The 23,938-nt window shown below is 44.8% G+C and overlaps 1 protein-coding gene across 1 annotated transcript; it reads left to right on the forward strand.

Annotated features, from left to right (window-relative positions):
* Positions 1–1,649: 1,649 nt before the first annotated feature.
* On the forward strand, positions 1,650–22,520 carry MRPL42 (mitochondrial ribosomal protein L42). The gene is made up of 5 exons (XM_073620176.1): positions 1,650–1,917; positions 6,928–6,985; positions 10,930–11,014; positions 18,317–18,474; positions 22,362–22,520. The coding sequence occupies exons 1-5, from the start codon at positions 1,809–1,811 to the stop codon at positions 22,405–22,407; spliced, it is 456 nt and encodes a 151-aa protein (XP_073476277.1). The 5' UTR covers positions 1,650–1,808; the 3' UTR covers positions 22,408–22,520.
* Positions 22,521–23,938: the final 1,418 nt, after the last annotated feature.

Below are 23,938 nucleotides of genomic sequence, written 5' to 3' on the forward strand. Positions count from 1 at the left end.
TTACCAATGTCTTTTTCTGCATAAACATCAACGGTAACATAACAGGTAAGTGATCTACGGATCATTTCACCTATAATTGGTTATTGACATATAGATTTATATGGCAATTGATCAAATATATGTTTTTCAATTAATTTAGATGAATCTTTCTTTTCAATTTGGCCCCTGAAGAAGGACTGAAATAGAATGTACTCGAAACGCGTTGGGCTTGAAAAGAATTCCACTATTTAAACATCACCTGTCACTTACCAACTGAAATAGATATTACAACCGTTTTGTAATATGTTTAATGTACATGTTGTTGTTGTTTGCCAATGTATGCATTGTTTTTAATACTAGAACGTTTTGAATAAACAGAAATACTATTTTATCTATTATACATATATACGCGTATCTTCCTATTTTACATATATTACCTTTGCAAGTGCCGGAAAAATCCACTCAGGGGAACCTCTTTCTTTTTCTTTTGAAAGATAAAAAGTCCTTTTTTTATATACAACTATATAGATCAGACCAAAATGAGGGACAAATGAGGAGGAAAGAGGGACAGAGGGACATTGCTCCAAATCAGGGACAGTTGGGAAAGAAATAACTGACATTTCTTCTTAAAGAGACCTTGTCCTATTTTTTTAGCTTTTCGAATTCTTGCTGTACACTCAGTATGCAGATCCAAGAGAGCGGCGTGCTGACGCCACCACAACACTTACACGCAGTCCCGGATGCTACGGGCGTCTGTATAGAGAGAGCCGGCCGGCTCATATATCCACTGTCGCATGAACCTATTTGATTACATGTAAGTGCATTACCTTTTTATTGAATAAAGTTTTATACGTTGGATAAGCTGCCTGGGGGTCATGTAAGATATTATGAGGACATGCTCGGATGTTACATCTATCCTGATTTATGACTGTGGCTGGGATATAAGCCAAAAGGCGCATTTGATCTCCTGACCAGAGATCAAGGGATCTGGTAAGGGGCAGTTATTTTAAAGGTGGAGGACTGTCCTATCTCCAACACTATTTTCCATGGTGATTTTGAGTGTGATGTCACTTTTGCTGGGGATGAAGATCCATGCCTTGTGGTGATTTCCTGCCGGATAACAACTGTCATTTTTTGCGATGGACTTATTAATCTGATGCACATTCAATTTCTTTCCACTTAAGTTGCTTTAGCGCGGTTTCTTTTATTATTTTAGATCCAAAACACTAACAGGATTTATTTTTTAATTAATTTTTTTATGTAAAGTGACAGTTTTTTTTTATAAATAAGGCAATATACAGAAATAGGGTAGGGCGGTATAAACTACCATGACAGTAAGTAGTGCCATATTAGTGCAGTACAAGCTATCATTTGTTTCTCCAATTTTCCAGGAACTGATCACAATTAAAAAGAGAAAAACAAATCTACCGCCTGACATTGTGCAAGTTTTCTTTTATTTATTAATATCAGCTGGAGTCTTTTTTTTACATAAATCACACAGCACCGCAGAAAGTGATTGCCCCTTTTTTCTTTCCCTCACTAAATATGGCCGCCGCCTTTTCGCCTGTGTATCCAATAGCGTTGTACAACAGGAGAGAGGGGTCTGGCTGCAGAGTGGAGCTCCACGTTTGACAGGAAGCATGTGGCCTCTACTCCACCTTTTCTTTTTTTTTTTTTTTTTTTTTTTTTTAGGCTACATGCTTCCTGTCAAACGTGGAGCTCCACTCTGCAGCCAGAACCCCCTTGGCTCCTGACACTCTTCTTCACCCTGATGACCCGGATGTTTAGTGCTGTGTGTACGGTTTCCGCTTCCTTCGCCGGTCATCATCATGGCGGGTGCTGTAGTGATCGGGTGCCGGGGGGTTTTGTTCGGTGTGCGGGCTGTCCGCTGCTCCCTGCCGGTTGTATGGGGGAGAGGAAACACGGGGCGAGTCGGAGGTGAGGTGACACATGGCAGGTAGTGTGTGACCTTCATATACAGCAATGATCTCTCTGCTGGGAGGTCAGGGTAGGCTGTCACTCTCTAACCTTTCTGCTATTACCATCCATGCCCTCCAACATCACCCATTCTATAACGTAGAGCCCAGGTGCCCAACCTGTGACCCTCCAGCCCCTGAACATAGCGGTCTTACTCAAGGAAGTAGAGGGAAAATATTCTTCAGGCTAGGGCTGCAACTAACGATTATTTTCATAATCGATTAGTTGGCCGATTATTGTTTCGATTAATCGATTAATCGGTTAATAACCTTTAAAAAAAAAAAAAAAAAAGTGTGGCATATAGTTTAGTTAATATGTAAAGTTTAAAAAAAAGGCAATTCTTAAATATCTCTATGCAGCAGTAAATATAAATAACTAACTATATGGTTAGGGAGCAAAATATCTAATTCACTCTGAGAATAACAGACAGAAGAGATATACTGTATAAATTGTTAGAGAAGAGATATACTGTACATACTATTAAAGGGTGAATCTGATAAACATTTTCAGACTCAGATCAAATGTCTTCCTTCAAAAAAAAAAATTTTATTTTAAGAACGTTCGTTCGATTTTCTAATCATTAGTGGGGTCAAGTCGACGTTCATTTTCAACCACAGTGACGGGAAAATTTCGAAATAGAAAACTTCTTGGTCAAAGGAATTTTCAGACAGTGGATGTGGTTTTCGTTCAGAAATTACATTCATTTTAAAAACAGAATGTTAAAAACAAGTGAAAATTTCAAACCACATTCTTTCATTCAGCGAATGTACAAAGATTTTTCGTCTGAATATTCTCATCTGAAAATTGATCCGGGTGGCCAGAATAAGGCTCGCTACACGCCTAGGCAGTTTGCTTTTGATCTGTTTCTGCAGTGCTTTTTGCTGTGTGTTTTGATTTTTGCGCATGTGATTTTGCGGCGATTCGCGTTTTTGCTTTTTTTTTTGGCCAATTTGTTGTTGGGCAGATTAAAAAACACAAATTGCTGCAAAATGCATTAAATGCTTTTCTGCAGCTTCTCCATTGAAGTATATTGAACCAAAAGAGCACAGTTTTTGCGTTAAAAAAAAGTCCCTGACCCTTTCCAAATACGCAGCGGCTGAAAAAAGCATAGATGTGAACGTGTCCAATGGGAAACCATGTTAATGAACTGCAGTGCACTTCTGCAAAAAAGCACCAAAAAACACATAGATGTGAACCAGGTCTAAGATGTTTAGTAACATAATGGGGTTAAAAAAACTAAAATTAGCCCTTTATAGTACAAAAAAAAAGCAGATAATCACTACTGTAAGGGGTTCATTTTTTACTGTAGAACTGTGAAAGTACCATCTACAGTAGCGATTTGCTCTTTTTGTACTATAAAGGGATCATTTTAGTTTTTTTTTAACCCCATTATGTTACTGGCCGATTAATCGATTATGAAAATAGTAATCGATTAATTTCATAATCGATTAGTTGTTGATTAATCGATTAGTTGTTTCAGCCCTACTTCAGGCCAGCTTCTAGTATTGAAATAGTTTTGCTCTATTTCTTTTTCACCCCTTTTTCTGTGCTGTTCCCTGACCATCTCTCACGGCACGCCTGCGCTCCCCGGGCATCTGTCGCGGCGCGCCTGAGCTCCCCGGGCATCTGTCGCGGCGCGCCTGAGCTCCCCGGGCATCTGTCGCGGCGCGCCTGAGCTCCCCGGGCATCTGTCGCGGCGCGCCTGAGCTCCCCGGGCATCTGTCGCGGCGCGCCTGAGCTCCCCGGGCATCTGTCGCGGCGCGCCTGAGCTCCCCGGGCATCTGTCGCGGCGCGCCTGAGCTCCCCGGCCATCTGTCGCGGCGCGCCTGAGCTCCCCGGCCATCTGTCGCGGCGCGCCTGAGCTCCCCGGCCATCTGTCGCGGCGCGCCTGAGCTCCCCGGCCATCTGTCGCGGCGCGCCTGAGCTCCCCGGCCATCTGTCGCGGCGCGCCTGAGCTCCCCGGCCATCTGTCGCGGCGCGCCTGAGCTCCCCGGCCATCTGTCGCGGCGCGCCTGAGCTCCCCGGCCATCTGTCGCGGCGCGCCTGAGCTCCCCGGCCATCTGTCGCGGCGCGCCTGAGCTCCCCGGCCATCTGTCGCGGCGCGCCTGAGCTCCCCGGCCATCTGTCGCGGCGCGCCTGAGCTCCCCGGCCATCTGTCGCGGCGCGCCTGCGCTCCCCGGCCATCTGTCGCGGCGCGCCTGCGCTCCCCGGCCATCTGTCGCGGCGCGCCTGCGTTCCCCGGCCATCTGTCGCGGCGCGCCTGCGTTCCCCGGCCATCTGTCGCGGCGCGCCTGCGTTCCCCTGCCATCTGCCGCGGCGCGCCTGCGTTCCCCGGCCATCTGCCGCGGCGCGCCTGCGTTCCCCGGCCATCTGCCGCGGCGCGCCTGCGTTCCCCGGCCATCTGCCGCGGCGCGCCTGCCTTCCCCCGGCCATCTGCCGCGGCGCGCCTGCCTTCCCCCGGCCAGCTGCCGCGGCGCGCCTGCGCTCCCCGGCCATCTGTCGCGGCGCGCCTGCGCTCCCCGGCCATCTGTCGCGGCGCGCCTGCGCTCCCCGGCCATCTGTCGCGGCGCGCCTGCGCTCCCCGGCCATCTGTCGCGGCGCGCCTGCGCTCCCCGGCCATCTGTCGCGGCGCGCCTGCGCTCCCCGGCCATCTTCCGCAGCGCGCCTGCGCTCCCCGACCATCTTCCGCAGCGCGCCTGCGCTCCCCGACCATCTCTGGCGGCGCGCCTGCGCTCCCCGACCATCTCTGGCGGCGCGCCTGCGCTCCCCGACCATCTCTAGCGGCGCACCTGCGCTCCCCGACCATCTGTCGCGGCGCGCCTGCGCTCCCCGACCATCTGTCGCGGCGCGCCTGCGCTCCCCGACCATCTGTCGCGGCGCGCCTGCGCTCCCCGACCATCTCTTGTGTATCAGGACATGCACTTGTAGTACCCACATTTTGAGGGTGACCAGCCTGCTGTGTAAAAGGAACTGCTTATGTATCCAATTGCCATAAAACAGGCAGTTGAAAGAGAAGCTGTACCCGGCAGGATCAACAGGTTGAAAGAATTAATAAGCTAACCTAAAATAAGTGGATGATAAGGAAACTTGCATATTTTTAAACTGAAGGCTTAGATTAGGGTTGCACCGATACCACTTTTTTTAAGACCGAGTACAAGCACTGATACTTTCAAGTACTCACTGATACCGATAATTTTTTTTTTTTAATGTCATGTGACAATGGCACTAATATGCGGCACTGATGTGGGCCCTGATGAGGCGTGGAATGTGTCAGTAGTTGTGTGATTCCCCAGTCCCTTTTTCTGCAGCCTCAGCTGCCCTAAAGATGAATGGACAGGAGACAGCGGCTCCTCTCCATTCATAAACTGAAGCATCATAAACACAGTTTACAAATACTGTGCAAATGCTCGGTATCCGCACCGATACTAGTATTGGTGCAACCCTAGTTTAGATACACTTTACTATAAAGTAGAGGTCGGCCGATATTTGGCTTTTTTTACTTAATCGGCATCGGCGGATTGTGCTGATAAAAAAAGCCGATTCAGCGGGACTTGCAAATGACTTCTGTAATAGAAGTCAATTGCAAGTTGTCTGAAGTTTTCTTCTCTCCTCCTCTGGGCAGCCTGCCAAGTCTGATAAGAAGATACATTGTATCTCTTTCAGGTTCTTTTATCAATAGACTGAAGTGGAGAAGTTTTCAGTTTAACCATTTAAAGACTAAATCTTTTCTGACACTTGTTGCTTACAAGTAAAAATCCTGTATTTTCTGCTATAAAATCACTTAGAACCCCCAAACATTATATATATATTTTTTTTAGCAGAGACCCTAGGGAATAAAATAGCGGTTGTTGCAATATTTTATGTCACACGGTATTTGCGCAGCGGTCTTTCAAACGCAATTTAAAAAAAAAAAATACACTAATGAAATTAAAAAAAAAAAAAGCAGTAAAGTTAGCCCATTTTTTTTTCGTCCAAAAGTTTTGATTACCTGTTTTTGTGTATTTAATATTTAAGATATAGTTATTTTTTTTTAATCTAAATTCTACATACAAGTGAACTGATTGGAGGTTTGTTTTGTTTAATAAATGTTTAAATATAAAAAATTTTCTGTATCACTTATTACTTAAGGCTGCTTTCACACTGGAGCGGGCATGCGTTGACGATAAAACGCTGTTAATTTTAGCGGCGCTTTACCGTAATTTTAGCAGCGCTATTCGGCTGCTAGCGGGGCGCTTATAACCCAGCTAGCGGCCAAGGAAGGGGTTAAATGCGCCCCTGAAGCACTGCTGCCGAAACGCTTTGCAGGCGCTTCGGCAGCGGTGCGCATTCATTTCAATGGGCAGGAGTGGTGGAGGAGTGGTATACACCGCTCCAAAGATGCTGCTTGCAGGACTTTTTTTTAACATCCTGCCAGCGCATCGCCTCAGTGTGAAAGCACTCGAGCTTTCACACAGACTGCAGGGGAGCCGTTTTACAGGCGCTATTTTTAGCCCAAAAGCGCCTGAAAAACTCCCCAGTGTGAAAGGGGTCTAACTGTTAGATTTTATGAGATGAAGGGAAAAAAAAAAAAATCGGCCTAATATATCGGCCCAAAAAAATCGGCATCATATATCGGCCATCGGCCACCGCGATTTCTAAATATCGGCTTTGGCATCGGCCGGAGAAAAACCCATATCGGTCGACCTCTACTATAAAGCATCCATTCTGATATGCAGACAGGGGCCAGCTTCCATAGTTGCCATTTCTGAGTTGCATATCAGTGATTTACATTCTACCTAAAATATGAAAAGATGTACCTGGTGGTGCCTTATTTACAATGAAATGGCAGTTTAGTACATGTGGTAGCACACAGGTCCACTTCAATTACAGTTATTGAAAATTATGTGATGTCTACATACAAGAAACGGTTTTGCTTAAAATTGTCCCATGAGTAATGGAATATCGACCTCTAAATTAGTTTTCTCTTCCCAGATCAAAGTTTACACTGTGCAAAATCAACCTATTCAGCTCTTCCTGATGACTACAACTGGTATGTAATTTAATTGTACAGGCTGTCTAACTGTCCTTATAGTGTATGTAAACCCTGTCAGTGAACTTTTGGTTTGCTAAATGTACCATTTAAAATTGTTTTGTTTGTTTGATGAGTGGAAAAAAAAAAGCCCCACCGGTAACAGTATTTCCGAGAACCTACCAGGGCAATTACTTGAAGGATAATTGGCTCTGCCTTCAACGGGAAACACAAACCAGAAAGAGATTAAAAAACCTTTTGTAAGTAAAGAGCCTCCACCAATGTACACAAGGGGAATTTTTAGGCAAAAATGCAACAATTTCAAACACCATCACTTTAAAGTGGTTGTAAAGGCATAAAGTTTTTTCCCCTTCATGCATGAAGGTAAAAAAACCTTCTGTGTGCAGCAGCCCCGCCACCCCCCAAATACTTACCTGAACCTCCAGTGCTGTCTACGAAAGCCTTACCTCTCTAGGGACTCGCACTCCTTATTGGCTTTTGGCAGCAGCGGGAGCCATTCTGTCAATCACAGCCAGTGAGCCAATCAAGAGGCAGAGGGGGTGGGGTTGACCTGCGGCTCAGTGTGTGAATGGACACAGAGCCGTGGCTTGGGAGCGTGCCTGCTTGTGTGCCCCCAGAGCAAGCTGCTTGCTCTGGGGGCACCTGGCAGGAAGGAGGAGCAAGGAGTGCCGGTGTGGGACCTGAGAATATGGGGATCTGGGCTGCTCTGTGCAAAACCACTGCACAGAGCAGATATAACATGTTTGTTATTTAACCACTTCAATACCAGGCACTTTCGCCCCTTCTTGCCCAGGACAATTTTCTCTAAGCGTCTTCCAGGACAGCCCATGAGACCTAGGGCTCCTCCTAGCAGGACAGGAAACACGTTAACCCCCACCAGATAAAAGGGCAGTCCTCCAGGCCGCAAGTCAGTATTAGTGTTTCCTCTGGTGGGGAGGGGAGGGGGTTTAACATGTTTCCTGGAACTGGTTCCCCTAGGTCTCATGAGCACGGCTCCTGTGGCGTTTTGGGGTGGTATTCCTACCTTCTTCTTAGGTCCCAGAGCAGCACATCCACCAGGGCAGTAGGCTTGTGGCTGCTATCCCTGCTTCTCAGTGCATGGGGAATGCCAGCACCGCAGTGTACTTCCGAGCTCCGGTCCGCGAGCTGCATGGCGACAGTCGGCTGTTCCCTCCCTGTTAAACAGCATGGCTGGAGTGTGTAGGGGAAGAGAGGAAGCCGCGTGCGTGAAGAGGCAGAACTTATGCGTTCCAAGCTGGCCCACAGGAAGTACCCGACAGGGTCACTTCCGGGGCGGGAGACGCTAGTTCCTGTCTCTAAACGGCGCAAACAGGGAAGCTGGTTTTTAAGAGTGAAACCCAGCAGAGGCTGCGAATCACAACAGGGGCGGGATGGACTTCTCTGCGATCCCTGCACAGGCAGTAGAAGCAGGCCCTAACAGCAGTACATCACAGGTAAGCCTGAAGTGTATTTTACATACTTGCACATCCTGTGAGTGTTCTCCCCCTTGTAACCAATAGGGACTAGGTGAAGAGGGCACATTTTTTTCCTTTCCTCCTGCATGGGGTGTTATGGAGTGTATGTGGCATAAAATTTATTGGGTTCATTTGTTCTCTTGCAGGCAAAGACTCAGGTCAAGGTCCAAGTGCAGCCACCAAAAAGTAAATGTGCGGTTTGCGGAAATAAATTGAGTTTGCCGCACCTGTATAGACAGCCTAGTTAAGGATGATCTGGTAGTCTCCTGTCAGAAAATGCTGACTTCTGTTAGAGATTAGCTTACGTCTACGTTTAGCTCGTTTAAAACTCTAATTGACAAGATTCAAGTCCCCTCAGAGGGTCCATCTCCAGTTAGGACTTCAGCCGGTAGCGCTTCACAGCAGAGTGCGGAGAGTGAAGACTCTGAGGCTGAAGCCGGATCTGCCCAGTCTTCTCCAGAAGAATCAGGGTCAGATACAGGGCCCAGAGATAAAGAATCCGCAAGGGGCTCGAGGTATAAGTTATCATTGGAAGATGTAGATGACTTATTAAAGGCTATTAATACAACACCTGATATAGAAGGGAAGGTATAATTGTCTAAACATGACCTTATGTACAAAGGTTTGTATAAGAAAAAGGCTAGAGTTTTTCCTGTGCGTAGTTCCCTTCTTGATACTATTAAGCTGGAGTGGGAAAATCCAGAGAGAAAACCTTTATTTTCCGGTAACCTTAAAAGAAGGTTTTCATTTGTAGAGGACACAGCGCAGCCATGGAACAAAAATCCTAAGTTAGACGCACCTCTTTCAAAAGTTTCAAAAAACTCGGACCTAGCATTTGACGATATGGGCACACTTAGGGATCCAATGGATAAAAGAGGAGATGTCCTTCTTCCCAGAGCTTGGGACTCAGCCATTGGGAATCTTAAACCAGCTCTGGCCTCCACTTGTGTAGCCAGAAATTTAGAAGTATGGTTGACACAAATACAAACACACTTGTTGGCAGGTACTTCTAGGGAGCAGATTCTGAAATCTTTCCCTCTCCTCTTTCGTGCAGTGGGGTTTTTGGCTGATTCTTCCGCAGAGTCGGTAAGAATGACAGATGGGACCTTGGCCTTAGTGAATTCGGCGAGAAGAAGCCTATGGCTTAATACCTGGTCAGGCAACGCTGCCTCAAAGTTGCGCCTATGTGGTCTTCCCTTAACAGGCAATCATCTTTTTGGCCAAGGTCTGCAAGAGGTGCTGGAACGCATGGCCAATAGAAAAAAGGCCTTTCCAAAGAATAAGAAAAAGCCGTCAGCCAGAAAGTTTTTTTAGTGGCCAAAGTAGGCAGCAAGGTCCTAGAGAAAGGGACAATAGGCCCAAAAAACATTGGACATGGCACAAGGGCAGAGGTAGAGGGGGCGTCTTGTTTAACCCTCCAACAACCTGCCAAGCCACAGTGACAGTGGGCAGCAGTCACCTCAAGTTCATTCATCCTGGACCTAGTGACCAATGGATACAGGCTGGAATTTTCCTGCCAGCCACCAGAGCGATTGTTGGTCAAATTTAGGATCTAGGGGAGCCTGAGTAGAAAGATTGCCATTAAGTAGCTGAAAAATGGAAGACCAGTAACTATGGAGTTTCAAGTATGTATTCTTAAAGCGGATCTTCACTGCATCTGAGCATCAAAAACACTTTTTAATTCACGTTTAATATTCAAAGCAAACTCCCCCTCCCATCCATGTCTCCTTGCTTTATTTTGTTGAGAAATCACTTTGAAAAACAACCCCCTAGCATTTCTGGCTGTGGCCATCTTGAGTAAGGGCAAATGATTCATGTAGCATTTACTTCCTGGGATCCATCTGCCCTTAGCTATGCATGCTTGAGCTGAGAGAACTCCTCCTCTCCTCCCCTCCTAAAGACTCCTGGGATGTATGACAGTGTTGGCCTAGGCAAGAAATCATGAAGTAACTGAAGAAATTTAAAAAAAAAAAGTTTAAAACAAGTTAATATGATATTTCCGATCTATTTACTAATGGGAGCAGTAGGAGGATTAAAATAAATGAACCTTCTATTGTCCTCAGCCTTGTCCAAATCTCAAAATTTCTTTTATTTTTTTGTTTTATTTTTCTGCTGCTGTGATCCAAATTCCTGTTAGATGGTAGCCACCCTCTTTCTTGCTCATGAGATAGACTAGCGACTAAGGGATTTGTAGTTCCAGACTGATGGTAAGGAAAAGGGGAAAGAAGAGATTCAGGAGCTCACAAACGATGTTACAGTGGGGCTGAAAAACACAATAAGAAACAATTTAATGAAAAATAGGATACAGTGCAATTAAGTGAAGAATGTTTTAAGATTATTTTTGGAGAATAAGGACATTGTTTAGTGTCACTTTGAGCTTATGTTTAAAGTACTATACTTAGTTGTTTTGAATTAAATATTTTCATATGTATTTTTTTATTTACTTTTTTTTTTTTTTTTGCCTATTAGTAAATCGGAATTGGCCATGACTTCTGATGGGAAAACAATTGTCTGCTACCATCCTTCGGTGGATATTCCATATGAACATACCAGAGTAAGACATGACACTACTGACGTAGGACTACGTGACTGTTTTAATCTTTTTGTTTATATATTCTTTTAATGTACTGTATTTATTGGCGTATAACACGCACTTTTTCACCCTGAAAATCGTGTGCAAATGGCGTGTGCGTGTGATACACCAATACTTTAATTTTAGCTGCCTCGGATGGGACAGGGAGGGGGCAGGATGAGCGCCGTCAGATTACATACAGTGAGAATCTCCTGTTTACTTGGCGGCCTATGTAATAGGAAGTCCTGGGCCGCCATTGGACCACTGTTCTGTCTATCATTGGAGATTCTCACTGTATGTAATCTGTTGGCGCTTGTGCCGCCCCTCTCTGTCTCCTCTAGGCTGCAGATGGGCATCGATCAGGCTGCACTGATGGCAATGGTGAAGCTGCTGCATTGAAGGCAATGGTGAGGCTGCTGCATTGAAGGCAATGGTGAGGCTGCTGCATTGAAGGCAATGGTGAGGCTGCTGCATTGAAGGCAATGGTGAGGCTGCTGCGTTGATGGCAATGGTGAGGCTGCTGCGTTGATGGCAATGGTAAGGCTGCTGCGTTGATGGCAATGGTAAGGCTGCTGCGTTGATGGCAATGGTGAGGCTGCTGCGTTGATGGCAATGGTGAGGCTGCTGCGTTGATGGCAATGGTGAGGCTGCTACGTTGATGGCAATGGTGAGGCTGCTGCGTTGAAGGCAATGGTGAGGCTGCTGCGTTTGAAGGCAATGGTGAGGCTGCTATGTTGATGGCAGTGGTGAGGCTGCTATGTTGATGGCAGTGGTGAGGCTGCTATGTTGATGGCAGTGGTGAGGCTGCTGCGTTGATGGCAGTGGTGAGGCTGCTGCGTTGATGGCAGTGGTGAGGCTGCAGATGGGCATTGATCAGGCTGCATTGATGACAATGGTGAGGCTGCAGATGAGCACTGACCCTTATTTTGCTTCAAAGTTCCTTATTTAAATTTTTTTTTCCCCTGAAACTTCCCTCTTAAAATGAATGTGCGTGTTATACGCCAATAAATACGGTATATAACTCCTTATTTGTATTGATAATGAGATAAAAAAAACCCAAAGAAAGGGTTAACGTTGCGCTAAAACAGTGTAAAATGATATGTGAAGTGTAAAAGCTGCCAGCACTAAAAGTCCAATACTAAACTCCAAAACACTTGGCCAATCCCCAGTCGACGTCCCTTAGTGACGAAACGCGTAGGGAGGAGCCAGTGACGCTGACGTCATTACGTTTTTCTCCGTGATTGATGGGACATACACAGTAGGCAGGCGGAGGTTCGTGGAAACGCCGCGATCGTGATGCTTGGTCATTCGCTGCTCTTTTGATGGAATTTTCTTGTAAGTGCAATCTTTTGGCTCATTAAAATTCTACTGTTTTGCAATTTTACGCTATGGGAGCTTTTTCTTGATTTTTTGTCTTTTGAGTTCTACATACTGGAAAGATCGGCATAGGTTTGTGGGTGACCTGTTAATTTCCCAAATGCCTGGTGGGACCACTGTTATGGTGGTCATCTTGAGCTGGTAAGGAGCCTCATACCTCACTTGGGTGCAAGTCACTTTGGATGCTGGATTCACCTGTGTCACATCTCTTCAGAATTTATTTTGATCATCCACCCACTTCACTTTATGGACTTTTTTTTGGTATAATTTTTGGGATCACATTTTTTTATGCCTTATATTAATTTTTTTTTTTTTTTTTTTTTTCACATATGACATATGTTGTGACATTTGTCTCTATCTTCTATAGGAGACCTGTTGTGTTTCTCTTAATACATTGTGTGGTGGATTAATCACTTTTGTATGATTTTTAGCACATTTTATTAATTCATTTAGTTTTAGCGCTGCACATATTTTTTATTGTTTTGTATTGATAATGAACCTCCAGTCCTCCCTTATGCGATAGAAACAAGTTTATACACTTCCTCCATCTTTGTAAACTTGTGGTGCAGTTTTTCACACCAGTTATGACCGGGTGAGGGAAAGGGAATGACCATTCATGGGAAGGGGCAGAGCGTCACCTCATTAGGACATGACATAGAAATGAAGTGCCATTTGGCATTTCTATTTTGCTGGGGAGAGCAGTTCCTCTGTAGCGGTCATGTGCCTTTGTCTGCAGTAGTCTGCTCTATTTAAAGTCCAGACCTGAAGGCCTTGCACTATCATACTGCACATAAGGTTAGTTGATGATTTATTTTCTTAAAATAAAATATAGCTTTGCTCTCACATGCATTTTATCAGATTTGGTTATTGAGTACTAAACAATATGGGGGCGGCACAGTGGCGCAGTGGGTAGCACTCTCGCCTAGCAGTAAGAAGGGTCACTGGTTCGAATCCCGACCACGACACTACCTGCCTGGAGTTTGCATGTTCTCCCTGTGCCTGCGTGGGTTTCCTCCGGGTACTCCGGTTTCCTCCCACACTCCAAAGACATGCTGGTAGGTTAACTGGATCCTGTCTAAATCGGCCCTAGTATGTATGAATGTGAGTTAGGGACCTTAGATTGTAAGCTCCTTGAGGGTATAGGGACTGATGTGAATGTATAATATATATATGTAAAGCGCTGCGTAAATTGACGGCGCTATATAAGTACCTGAAATGAATAAAAAAAAAATAAATAAATAAATATATAACCAGAAGCCAAAACCCATATGACTTTAATAGTAACTTTCTGACACTGTGATATACAGTATACCATTGTCCATTGTAATTATCTAACTATTTTGTGCTGCTGCAGTTAATAGGAGACTCTGCAAATTTTTTATTTCTTAAATTTGGAACATTTAGGCTGGGTTCACACTATGGGCAGAGCGACTCGCAGCAGGGGGTCTGGTGTGTCCCCGTTCACAGTTTCAGATGGAGCCAAAGACACATAGGACACTTGATGTGTGAACTGGCTCCATTGAGAGCCGGTCACACTCTCCTGTAATGTGAATTGGATGCAGGGAAATCCGCATCCAATTCGCATAAGTGTGAACCCAGTCTCAGACACATTTAGTGTAGATCAGCCATGAACCAGGTAAGCTGCCTGTAAGGTGGTAATACTGACCACCAATATAAGAGGCATTTTTTCTTCATTGACCACCAATGAATTTATTTAGGCAGGGGTTCACAGGGACTTGAAAGTTATTTCAATGGTTCCTCTAGAGTAAGAAGGTTGAGAAAGTCTAATCTAATACTAGTAAAACGTGAGTATAATTCCTCAGCTACCTCATTTAGTAAATTCTGCTTCCTTAAAGCAGCATTAAACTGAAAAGCAAACATTTAGACCCCTTTCACACTGGGGCACTTTTCAGGCATTTCAGGCCACCCCAGTATGAAAGCCCGAGTGCTTTCACACTGGGGCGGTGCACTTGCAGGACAGGAAAAAAAGTCCTGCAAGCAGCATCTTTGGGGCGGTGCAGGAACGGTGTACACACTGCTCCTCCACAGGCCCTGCCCGTTGAAATGAATGGGCAGCTCTGCAGAAGCACCTGCAAAGTGATTCTGCAGCGCCGCAACATGGGCGTTAGTAATCCTTTCTTCGGTCGCTAGCGGTGGTCAAAAGCACCGCTAACACCCGCACCGCCCCAGTGTGAAAGGGGTCTTATTATGTTGCAGCCTACCAATTCTTACTTGTGATGGCTGCATTCGTTTTCTTTTAAGTCTTGCTTTCTTCTATTTTCATCTGGTTATCTAGCCAGTAAGTCTGTTTTTCAAACGAAGCTGTCTTGCTATGTATCCGTTACAGGGATGAGACAACCCATTGAACACCGACAGGGGTGCTGTTTTATTCATTTATGTATAACCTTTATCCCCAAAGGAGGAAAAAATCTGTTTGCCTTAACTGCCATAAAGTGTTAGTTGGAGTTTGGCTTCAATTTGTTTAGTGTACCTAAATCTGCTAGTACATCTGTGCTCATTCATCCAGAGTGGGAGCACTCTAATACAAGTGTGTTCCTGACCAGATCACCAGGTGAAAACACATGGGAGAAAAGCCTAAAAAGAAATCTAATGTAGCCACCACATCTAATGATAAAGTGGTGCTTGTAAAGGCATAAAGTTTATTTTTTTAATGCATTCTATGCATTAAGGTAAAAAAAAAAAACCCTTCCATAATTAGCTCCCCCACAGACCCCCCCCCCCCCCCCAAAAAAAAAATAAAAATTACTTAACTGAGTCCTGTCATGATCCAGGGCTGTGCCGAAGAGCAGTGTCTCTCTCTCCTCTCACAGGGACTGAGGCAGCAGCAGGAGCCACATAGGAGGATACGGGGCCGAGCTGAGCAGTGTCTATAGACGCACACAGCCCAGCTTGGAATCAAGCCCGCACGAATGCCCCCATAGTAAACGACTTGTTATGGGGGCACTCGGAAGGGAGTAGGAGCCAAGGGCGTCGATGGGGACCCCAGAAAAGGAGGAAAGGGAACGCTCTGTGTAATACCATTGCACAGAGCAGGTAAGTAATAAGTTTATTTTAGAGAAAAAAAAACTGAAGCTTTACAATCGCTGTACGTTTCAGACAATGTTGTAATAGGATCTCATGTAGACTGAAAAGCTTAGGTAGTAGCTGTTTAAAGTACTTATGGATTGAACTACTCCACTAGCAATTTTTATATAGAAGCTAAATATTCTGCCAGTTAGAAGAGGAGAAGATGTTTAACAAATGATTTGCCTTCTGCTTTTATATCAGACCATTGCCAGAGCTGCCATAGAGTGGTTTTATCTAATAAGGTAATAAAGCATTCTCCATAGCACTGAAAATATAGTTGCTCCTCAGTTGGAGGAAGCAAGCCTTATGGCCCGTACACACGATTAGAAAATTGTACGACAAATACCGATTTCGATCGTACGTTAATCTGATCATTAGTACACAGCTATCGAGAGCCGATCACAACAGTAATCCAATGGGACAAGCAAGAAAGTTTTTCTCGATTTTCGTTTAATCAGTACAGTTGTCAGTCGAATATAAAATACAATATAAAATACAAATACAATACATTATGTCACTTCCAAATTCTTCATTTTTGATATGAGACTAGAAAGCAAAAAAAAAAACAAAAAATGGATGATCGTTTAATTATCTCATCGTGTGTACCAGGCACAAGTTTACAGTTGCTGACATAAGTACAGAAATGATCATACCAGCATTCAGTTTTTTTTCTTAGGACTTTTAATACATAAAATACACAGTTTGTCCAAAATGCCCTTTTCTAATGAAATCCACATTCACAAACATCCACTAAACTAAAGGCTTTCAGTAGCATGGTCATAATTTTCTTCTTTAAAGTAGAACTATGGCCTCCCATTTAAAAAAAAAAATGGCTTGCAGTTTTCTAGTAATCCCACAAATATCTGTTAAGCTTGCCAGTAAAGTCCACTGGTAATAATGCAGCTTCCTTCGATGGAGTACCACTGATGCTGCACAGTTCCTGAGTTCAGAGTAGAGTTGTCCCACATACAGTTGGTGACCACGATATTGTGTCAATCTCACCACTGTTATCGGCGAGATTGACACCTGCGAGCCCCGTCGCAGATGCCAGCGCCGAGCTGGCTTGCTCATCGGGAAAGGAAAAATTTGTTTTTAACTTTCCCGATGAGCGACAAGCATTGCTGACAGGTGTTTGGTATAAATCATGAGGGGGAACTCCACGCCAAATTTTAAATAAAAAACCGGCATGGGTTCCTCTCCAGGAGCATACCAGGCCCTTAGGACCCTTATCCGAGCACGCAGCCCGACCAGCGAGTGCCCAATCCCCCCCCCCCCCCCCTCCTGAACCGTACCAGGCCGCATGCCCTCAACATGGGGGGGTGGGTGCTTTGGGGAAGGGGGCACCCTGCAGGCAGTGGCCTTATCGGAATCCGGGAGCCCCTTTTAATAAGGGGGCCCCCAGATCCCGGACCCCCACCCTATGTAAATGAGTATGGGGGTACATCGTACCCCTACCCATTCACCTGGGGAAGAAAGTGTCAATAAAAACACACTAGACAGGTTTTTAAAGTAATTTATTAGGCAGCTCCGGGGGTCTCTTGCTACTTTCAGGGGTCTCTTCTGACTCCTCCGCTCTCTCTGGCCTCTTCTCCCGCTCTCCGGCCTCTTCTCCCGGTCTCCTGTTCTTCTCCCGCTCTCCGGTTCTCCTTCTGGCTCCTCCGCTATCTTCTGCTCTTTTGCTGCTCTTTTGCTAGCGGGAGGAGCCCGGGAGAAAAGGGCTGGAGAGAGCGGAGGAGTCGCAAGAGACCCCCCCGGAGCTGCCTAATAAATTACCCGCAGGGTGCCCCCCTTCCCCAAAGCACCCCCCCCCCCCCCCATGTTGAGGGCATACGGCCTGGTACAGTTCAGGAAGGGGGGGGGGGGGGCGCTCGCTCGTCCCCACCCACTTTCCTCACCGGCCGTGCTGCGTGCTCGGATAAGGGTCTGGTATGGATTTTGGGGGGGACCCCCACGCCGTTTTTTCGGCGTAGGGAGTTCCCCTTAGAATCCATACCAGACCTAAGGGCCTGGTATGCTCTTGGAGGGGAATTCCTTCCCACGCTCGCTGCAATAGGAAAATGTTTTTCTTTTCTACTATTGCCAGCGCGAGATGCACAGTACTCTGTCGCCGAGAACCAGCTCGATGGGATCGCACTGAAAACACATTCTCGCGGCCAGGTACTGTATTGGCTGTGTCTGCTCACACTACAGAGATAAGAAAAGGTTGCAGGAGGGATGGCTATTAGCATTGTCATGGCTAATCATTAGCATTTGTCTGATCAGTTAGCACCAGGTCATACCTAGTCCTGCCCATTGCCTTCTAGCACAGCCTCTGTTGCTGAAACTCTCCCACAATGAGCTGCAGATTCTTGGAAGTGTGTGAGACACGGATAAAGAAGGATTTGGCTAAAGCCAGCAAAAGTTGTCTGGTTCAGCAGGGACCGCACGAAAATCGATCCATGTATGGGCAGGGAGGCTGTACAAAAGTCAGTCTACCCATCGACGCTGATCAGTATATTCTGATGGCGGGAAAGTCTCCCTGCTGTTTAGAATACAAAAACTCACCGGAGAGGATTCCCCACTCTCACTCGATGTGGATGGCGGACTTAAAGTAGGTTGAAAAGAAAAATTACTTATTTAGAAAAGGTAAAGGTTTTTGTTTTTGTTTTTCCTTGGAGGCTTGTGTATTAGTAACTGGGCTTGTTTAGACTGTCTTACAGGATCCTTTAATTGCACTTTAAAATAACCGTGTTTTCTGTGTTGCACTTTAAGGTATAAGAATTCCTATAAAGCTGCATTTTTAGAAACTCACTGAATGTGTAACTACTGTTTTTTGTCCAGCCTCTTCCTAGACGAGACCCAATAGAGAACCATGAGGAAAATCATGATCAGGTTCTAAAAGCCAGACTGATTGATACTAGTTCAAAACGGGAACCAACTATCGAAGAACTCAGTAAAATGTTCTATACCACCAAGCATCGATGGTACCCTGTAGGACAGTAAGTTAAAACCAGGGCATTTTCTACTGTTATGTTTATATGGCTAAAATACAAAAACAAAAATATAAATACTACTTTCCATTTCTCACAAATATCTAATCTAGTATTTTGATGATCACATGAGCCCTCTTTGACTGGGAATTTGACTTTTACATTGCTCATGGGACACACAGGAATTCTTCCCTACAATGTCCTCTTTTAGTTAACACATCCACGATTCCCACATTGTTTTTGATAAGTATTTGGTTGCTTTTCTTTGCCCTGCTTTTTGTTTATATGTACTGTATATACTCGAGTATAAGTCGACCCGAATATAAGCCGAGGCACCTAATTTTACCACAAAAAACTGGGAAAACTTATTGACTCGAGTATAAGCCTAGGGTGAGAAATGTGCAGCTACTGTAAGTGGAAAAAAGAGTCAACAATGCCCATTTGCAGCCTCACTGTGCCCATTTGCATGCCTCGCTGTGCCCATTTCAGCCATAGGTCCCCTGAACTTCAAACTCGGTAGTTAAGGATTCCTAGATGCCCCCTAGCTGCAGCCAAAATTTGGGGTCTCTGGACCCAAAGGTTCCAGAAATGACATTGCTGCAGATGGACACAGTTGACCGACTTTGGGGCCCCGTATCTCTGGGCCACTTAGTGCTAGGCACCCCAAATTTGGTGTGCAAACCCAGTGGAACTAGTACCAAGTGGCCCCGAGATAAAGGGCCCCAAAAATCAGTTCAGAAAATATCAAGCACTTTTCTGCAGCAGAGAATGACATTTTCAGAACCGAATTTGGGGCCCCCTATCTTGGGGCCACTTAGTCCTAGGAACCCCAGCTTTGGATATGTTGTGGTACTAGTTCCACTGGGTTTGCACACCAAATTTGGGGTTCCTAGCACCAAGTGGCCCCGAGATACAGGGCTCCAAATTCGGTTTGGAAAATTACATTTTTTGCTGCAGAAAAGTGCTTGACTCGAGTATAAGCCGAGGGGGGCACTTTCAGCACAAAAAAATGTGCTGAGAAAAAACTCGGCTTATACTCGAGTATATACGGTACGTCAATGTGCAGACATTTTTTTTTTTTTTTTTTAGCGCAGAAGTGTAACCGGTTCCTTTTTGTCTTTCTGGTTTTTTTTTTTTTGTTTGTTTTTTTTTGTTTGTTTTTTTTTGTTTTTTGAATTTATTAAAGCGGAGTTCCACCCAAAAGTGGAACTTCTGCTCTTTTGCCTCCTCCCCATTCTGGTGCCACATTTGGCACCTTTCATGGGGGAAGCGGATACCTGTCTTTGACAGGTATCCTGGCCCCACTTCCGGGAGATTTCACCACAGCGAATTACGCTAGCAGCCTGGCTCCCTCCTCCTTTCCCCGCTGCCGGGCCAGTAGGAGAGAGGACCGGAGCCTCGCGCATGCTCAAGTGGGGTTCCCGGCGTGAAGCCGTAAGGCTACACTGCTGGGTTTCCCGACCCGCAATGGCGGCGGCAGCACCCGACAGCTGATGGAAACAGCCGCAGTACCGACATCGCTGGACTCCAGGACAGGTAAGTGTCCAATTATTAAAAGTCAGCAGCTGTAGTATGTGTAGATACTGGCTTTTAATTTTTGCGTTTAAGACATAAATAGGACCAAATTTAAATTACTGTAGGTTAGAGTCATATGATTAAAATGCTGATCCAAATATTTATTTTGACACTACTGCAACCAATAAAATATTTTTTTCTTTTCTGCCTTTGAAAAAGTGACCATTTTTACATTCTATATAGTACAACAAAGACAGAATTTGTAGTGGACTTTTTAAAACTGTAAACCAAGAAGCAAGCAGATTTTCAAATGCATGTCTATAAACACTAAACAATTTAAAAGCACATTTATTATTCGACTATCCCAACACGTTATATTGTAGCATCCTTGCTAGGGATGCACCAAAATTTTGGCGCTTGCCGAAATTTAAAAAAAATGGCGATAATGGAGGCCAAAAGGGGGGGGGTCTGCCCCCGGGTGCTGCCCATTGCAGGGATGTAATTCCTCCTCCTCCTTCCTCCTTCCTTCCTTCTTCTTCTTCTTCGTGTGACCTGATCACAGGAGGCGGGACATTGTTACTGCGGCCCGGGCAGTTTAAATCCAGCTCCTCGACACACGGAGATCGCCGCTCTGTCTGATCCGGGCACTGGGGAGGCTGCATCTGACGGCCACTGGCAAGGCTGCAATAATCTCTTGTATCATGTCTGCAGTCTCTGACCATCTCCTGTATCATGTCTGCTAGAGGTGCACCGAATGTAAATTTTGCTAATACTATTAGCAATGTGTTTTAAGTTTAAGTAAGAGATGGTCAGAGACTGAATACTGCATTTTTCTTGACCTTTCTTTCACTAAAGGTGCCAATAATGGCCAACAATAAATTCATATTAATTTAAATTGATGATAGTAATTTAAATTGATGATATTAATTAAAGTTGAACATAATACAATTCTATATAAAAATCTTAATATTTTTTAAAAACTGTCGTTTTCGGCTTAGTGCATCCTTCATTTTTGGTTTCGGCACCAAAATTTCCATTCTGTGCACCACTAATTCTTACATTTACTTGGTAATTTGTAACAAAAAAAACATAAAAAGAAAAAAAGCCAGCTTTATGGCTACAGCGAATTTCAAATTTGATAGTGCCTGTGTTAATGGACTTCTGTTCACATCAGAACAGTTTCTCGCTCTATACAATTTACTAAGAATGCACATGCAGCTTGAATGAGGTCAAATGCACCTACCACTGAGCTGTGAATTATTTCATAAGTATCGCAAGCTGATCTCAAATGCAAAAAGGATGCATCTGAAAACAAGCTGCAATTGCACATTACAAAGGCCTTTAAGCTGGTTACTCCTCAATATCCTTCTGAAAAGACTTCTGTGCAAGAGATTTTGTCATTTATTAAAACATCTAACCATTAAAGGGTATATCTACTTTTGTACCTGGGGGAAAAAAATGTAATTCCTTCCTAACAGGCTCTCCTTGTTCCTCCTATCCCCACTGCACTTATCTGTATTTACTTTCAATCATCTGCTGCCACACAGCTACTGCTACACAGATCCATACACATTTGGAAATTCCATACACAGGCCTGGAAGCTGTGCAGAAGCTTAAAGTGGAGGGCCACCCTGTAATAAAAAAAATCACCAAAAATCCTAAAAAAAATTTGAAAAAAAAAAATTTAAACTTACCTAAACCCTTGTTGCTAGGCAGTCTTCCGTGCGCAGTAGGAAACTGGCAGTGAAGCCGCAAGGCTCCACTGCCTGTTTCCCTTACTTAGGATGGCAGTGCTGGGACCCGAGAGCCGAGAGACGAGTCGGCCTCGGGCGGCCGACATCGTGGGCACCCTGGACAGGTAAGTACTTATTTAAAATCAGCAGCTACAGTGTTACTAGCTGCTGACTTTAAAATTTATTTTTTTTTGGATGGAATCCCGCTTTAATCTATGCAGTGTGCAGTCATGGGACAGTGTTGGCTAATGAGGGTCTTTAACTTTGTCCTGGAAGTAAGAAGAGATTCTCCTTGGTCAGTGCTGTCACATGAGTGCTCTTTCCAAAGACCAGGGGCCATTGCACAGACAATGCTTGTACAGAGTTTTCAGGGGTACAGACCTGTACGCCAGTACCCGTTGGGCAGAAGATGGTTGAAAGCAAATACAGATAAGTTCAATGGGGACAGGAGGAGTGGGGAGGCTGTTGGGAAGAAACAATTCCCCCCCCTCCCAGGTACACAGGTGGGGAAGCCATTAAAGCAAACATAATAAACAAATCAGTTTAAAGTATTCAGTGTTTCTACTGTTAAAAAAAAAAAAAAGTATTCAGTGTTCATTGTGTCTTCGTCTTTGCATTCTCTAAAAACATTTACTATCTAACTTTCAGATATCATAGAAGAAGGATGAAGAAAGAACATCCTAGGGACCGATAAGTTCTGCCTTGATTTTGTTCAGTCTATGTAATATATTCTAAATATCTGGAAAGTCACAATGATTAGTAAAGTAATAAAGTTTGACAATTTTCTTAGGCCTCGTGTATCCAAAACTGAGTTTTACTATTGTGTGTCTGTGCATTATTGTGCTACCCAATATTATTGTTCTGCATAATGCATTACAACATGAAAAAGACCTTTAAGCGGAAAAGGCATTTGTCTGCTTATTAGCTGGATGGGTTTCTAAGATGTTTGTCCTACATGATAGAAATCATTGCTAAACTTTACCAAATAAGAAGCCTCTAAGGCAGGGCTCCTTAACCCCCGGGCCATGGATCAGTGGAGTCCGCGGCTTGTTGGTGGCCAGGCCGCATGGCTGGGGGTGGGCGGCAGGCGAACTAGCTAGCACAACCTGCACTGCCACCCTCCCACCACCAGAGGATGCCTGCTCTTATTCTCCTAGCACAACTACTACCTTCCCTCTCTGTGGTGACCTTACTTATGGAGAGGAAGGGGGAGGAGAGCCGGGCTGGCTCAGAGGTGACAGACTGAACACATCCTGTGGAAGTGACAAGTTGCACCAACACATGCCCCCCCTCCAGATGACAGGCTGCACACACACTTCCTCCCTGCAGGTGACAGGTGGTACTCACACAAGTGAGTTGACAGGCTGCACACACTTCACCCCTCACCCCTCCCCCGCAGATAAAAGTCAGCACCAACCCCCCATCAGTCCGTGAATGAGTTGTCGTTGCTGAGGCCGGTGCTGGGGAGGTTGGGGGCTGCTGCTCCAAGAGACTGTGTAAACCTTTGTGGGCCCCATATCAAGTTTGTATTCTAAAAGAGACCCTGTCCCCATACTATTAATATCGTCAACAATCTTCCCAAAAGATTTTATACAGAATAATTTTGTTTGTGCTATAAATCTTGCACAGCAGAGTACTGCATAATGCTAGCAGTGACACCTCCACCACTCTGCATATCATTTTAATTCAGCTCCCTCCTCATTCATTTATTATTTTTTATTTTTTTTAATAGTAAATTTGTATTGTTTTACTATTATATAGTACAGTTATCCACATCATACAGAACAGTAGCATCACCAAAATCTATTTGTAACACTCAACATATGGGGGCGGGATTCTGTAGAGATCTGTGAAGAGATTAGGAACTGTAAACATAATAATAAAGTAAAACTTTAGGAAAACCGCCTCAGTGTGCGGTTGTGGAGGTGTTCTTAGTACAAAGTAGACATTGACAAAGCAAGAAACCGCTTTCTCAAATCTACACGAATGCCTTTCTGGTGTAACAGAACCCATGTTACTGAAACAGAGGTAAGACTTCAATGCAATTAGGTTGTAGAATATGTGAAAGAGCACTCGCAAGAGTTGAAACCTGATACAGAGTCCCACAAATCATGTTGAATGTGGTGGGGGGGCTACCTCTGGCCTCTTATGTTATTCTATAGAAAGGGAGGACCGTGTTTAACCACTTCATCCCCGGAAGGATTTGCCCCCTTAATGACCAGGCC

Source organism: Aquarana catesbeiana, linkage group LG03 (genome assembly GCF_042186555.1).
Source record: "Aquarana catesbeiana isolate 2022-GZ linkage group LG03, ASM4218655v1, whole genome shotgun sequence".
Taxonomy (NCBI): Eukaryota; Metazoa; Chordata; class Amphibia; order Anura; family Ranidae; genus Aquarana; species Aquarana catesbeiana.

Excerpts from the sequence above, each read along its gene's own strand:
- MRPL42 (XM_073620176.1), top strand. The coding sequence starts at position 1,809 with ATGGCGGGTGCTGTAGTGATCGGGTGCCGGGGGGTTTTGTTCGGTGTG. Across the intron at positions 6,986-10,929 it reads CTTCCTGATGACTACAACTG|TAAATCGGAATTGGCCATGA; the intron begins GTATGTAATTTA and ends TTTGCCTATTAG. Across the intron at positions 18,475-22,361 it reads CGATGGTACCCTGTAGGACA|ATATCATAGAAGAAGGATGA; the intron begins GTAAGTTAAAAC and ends TCTAACTTTCAG.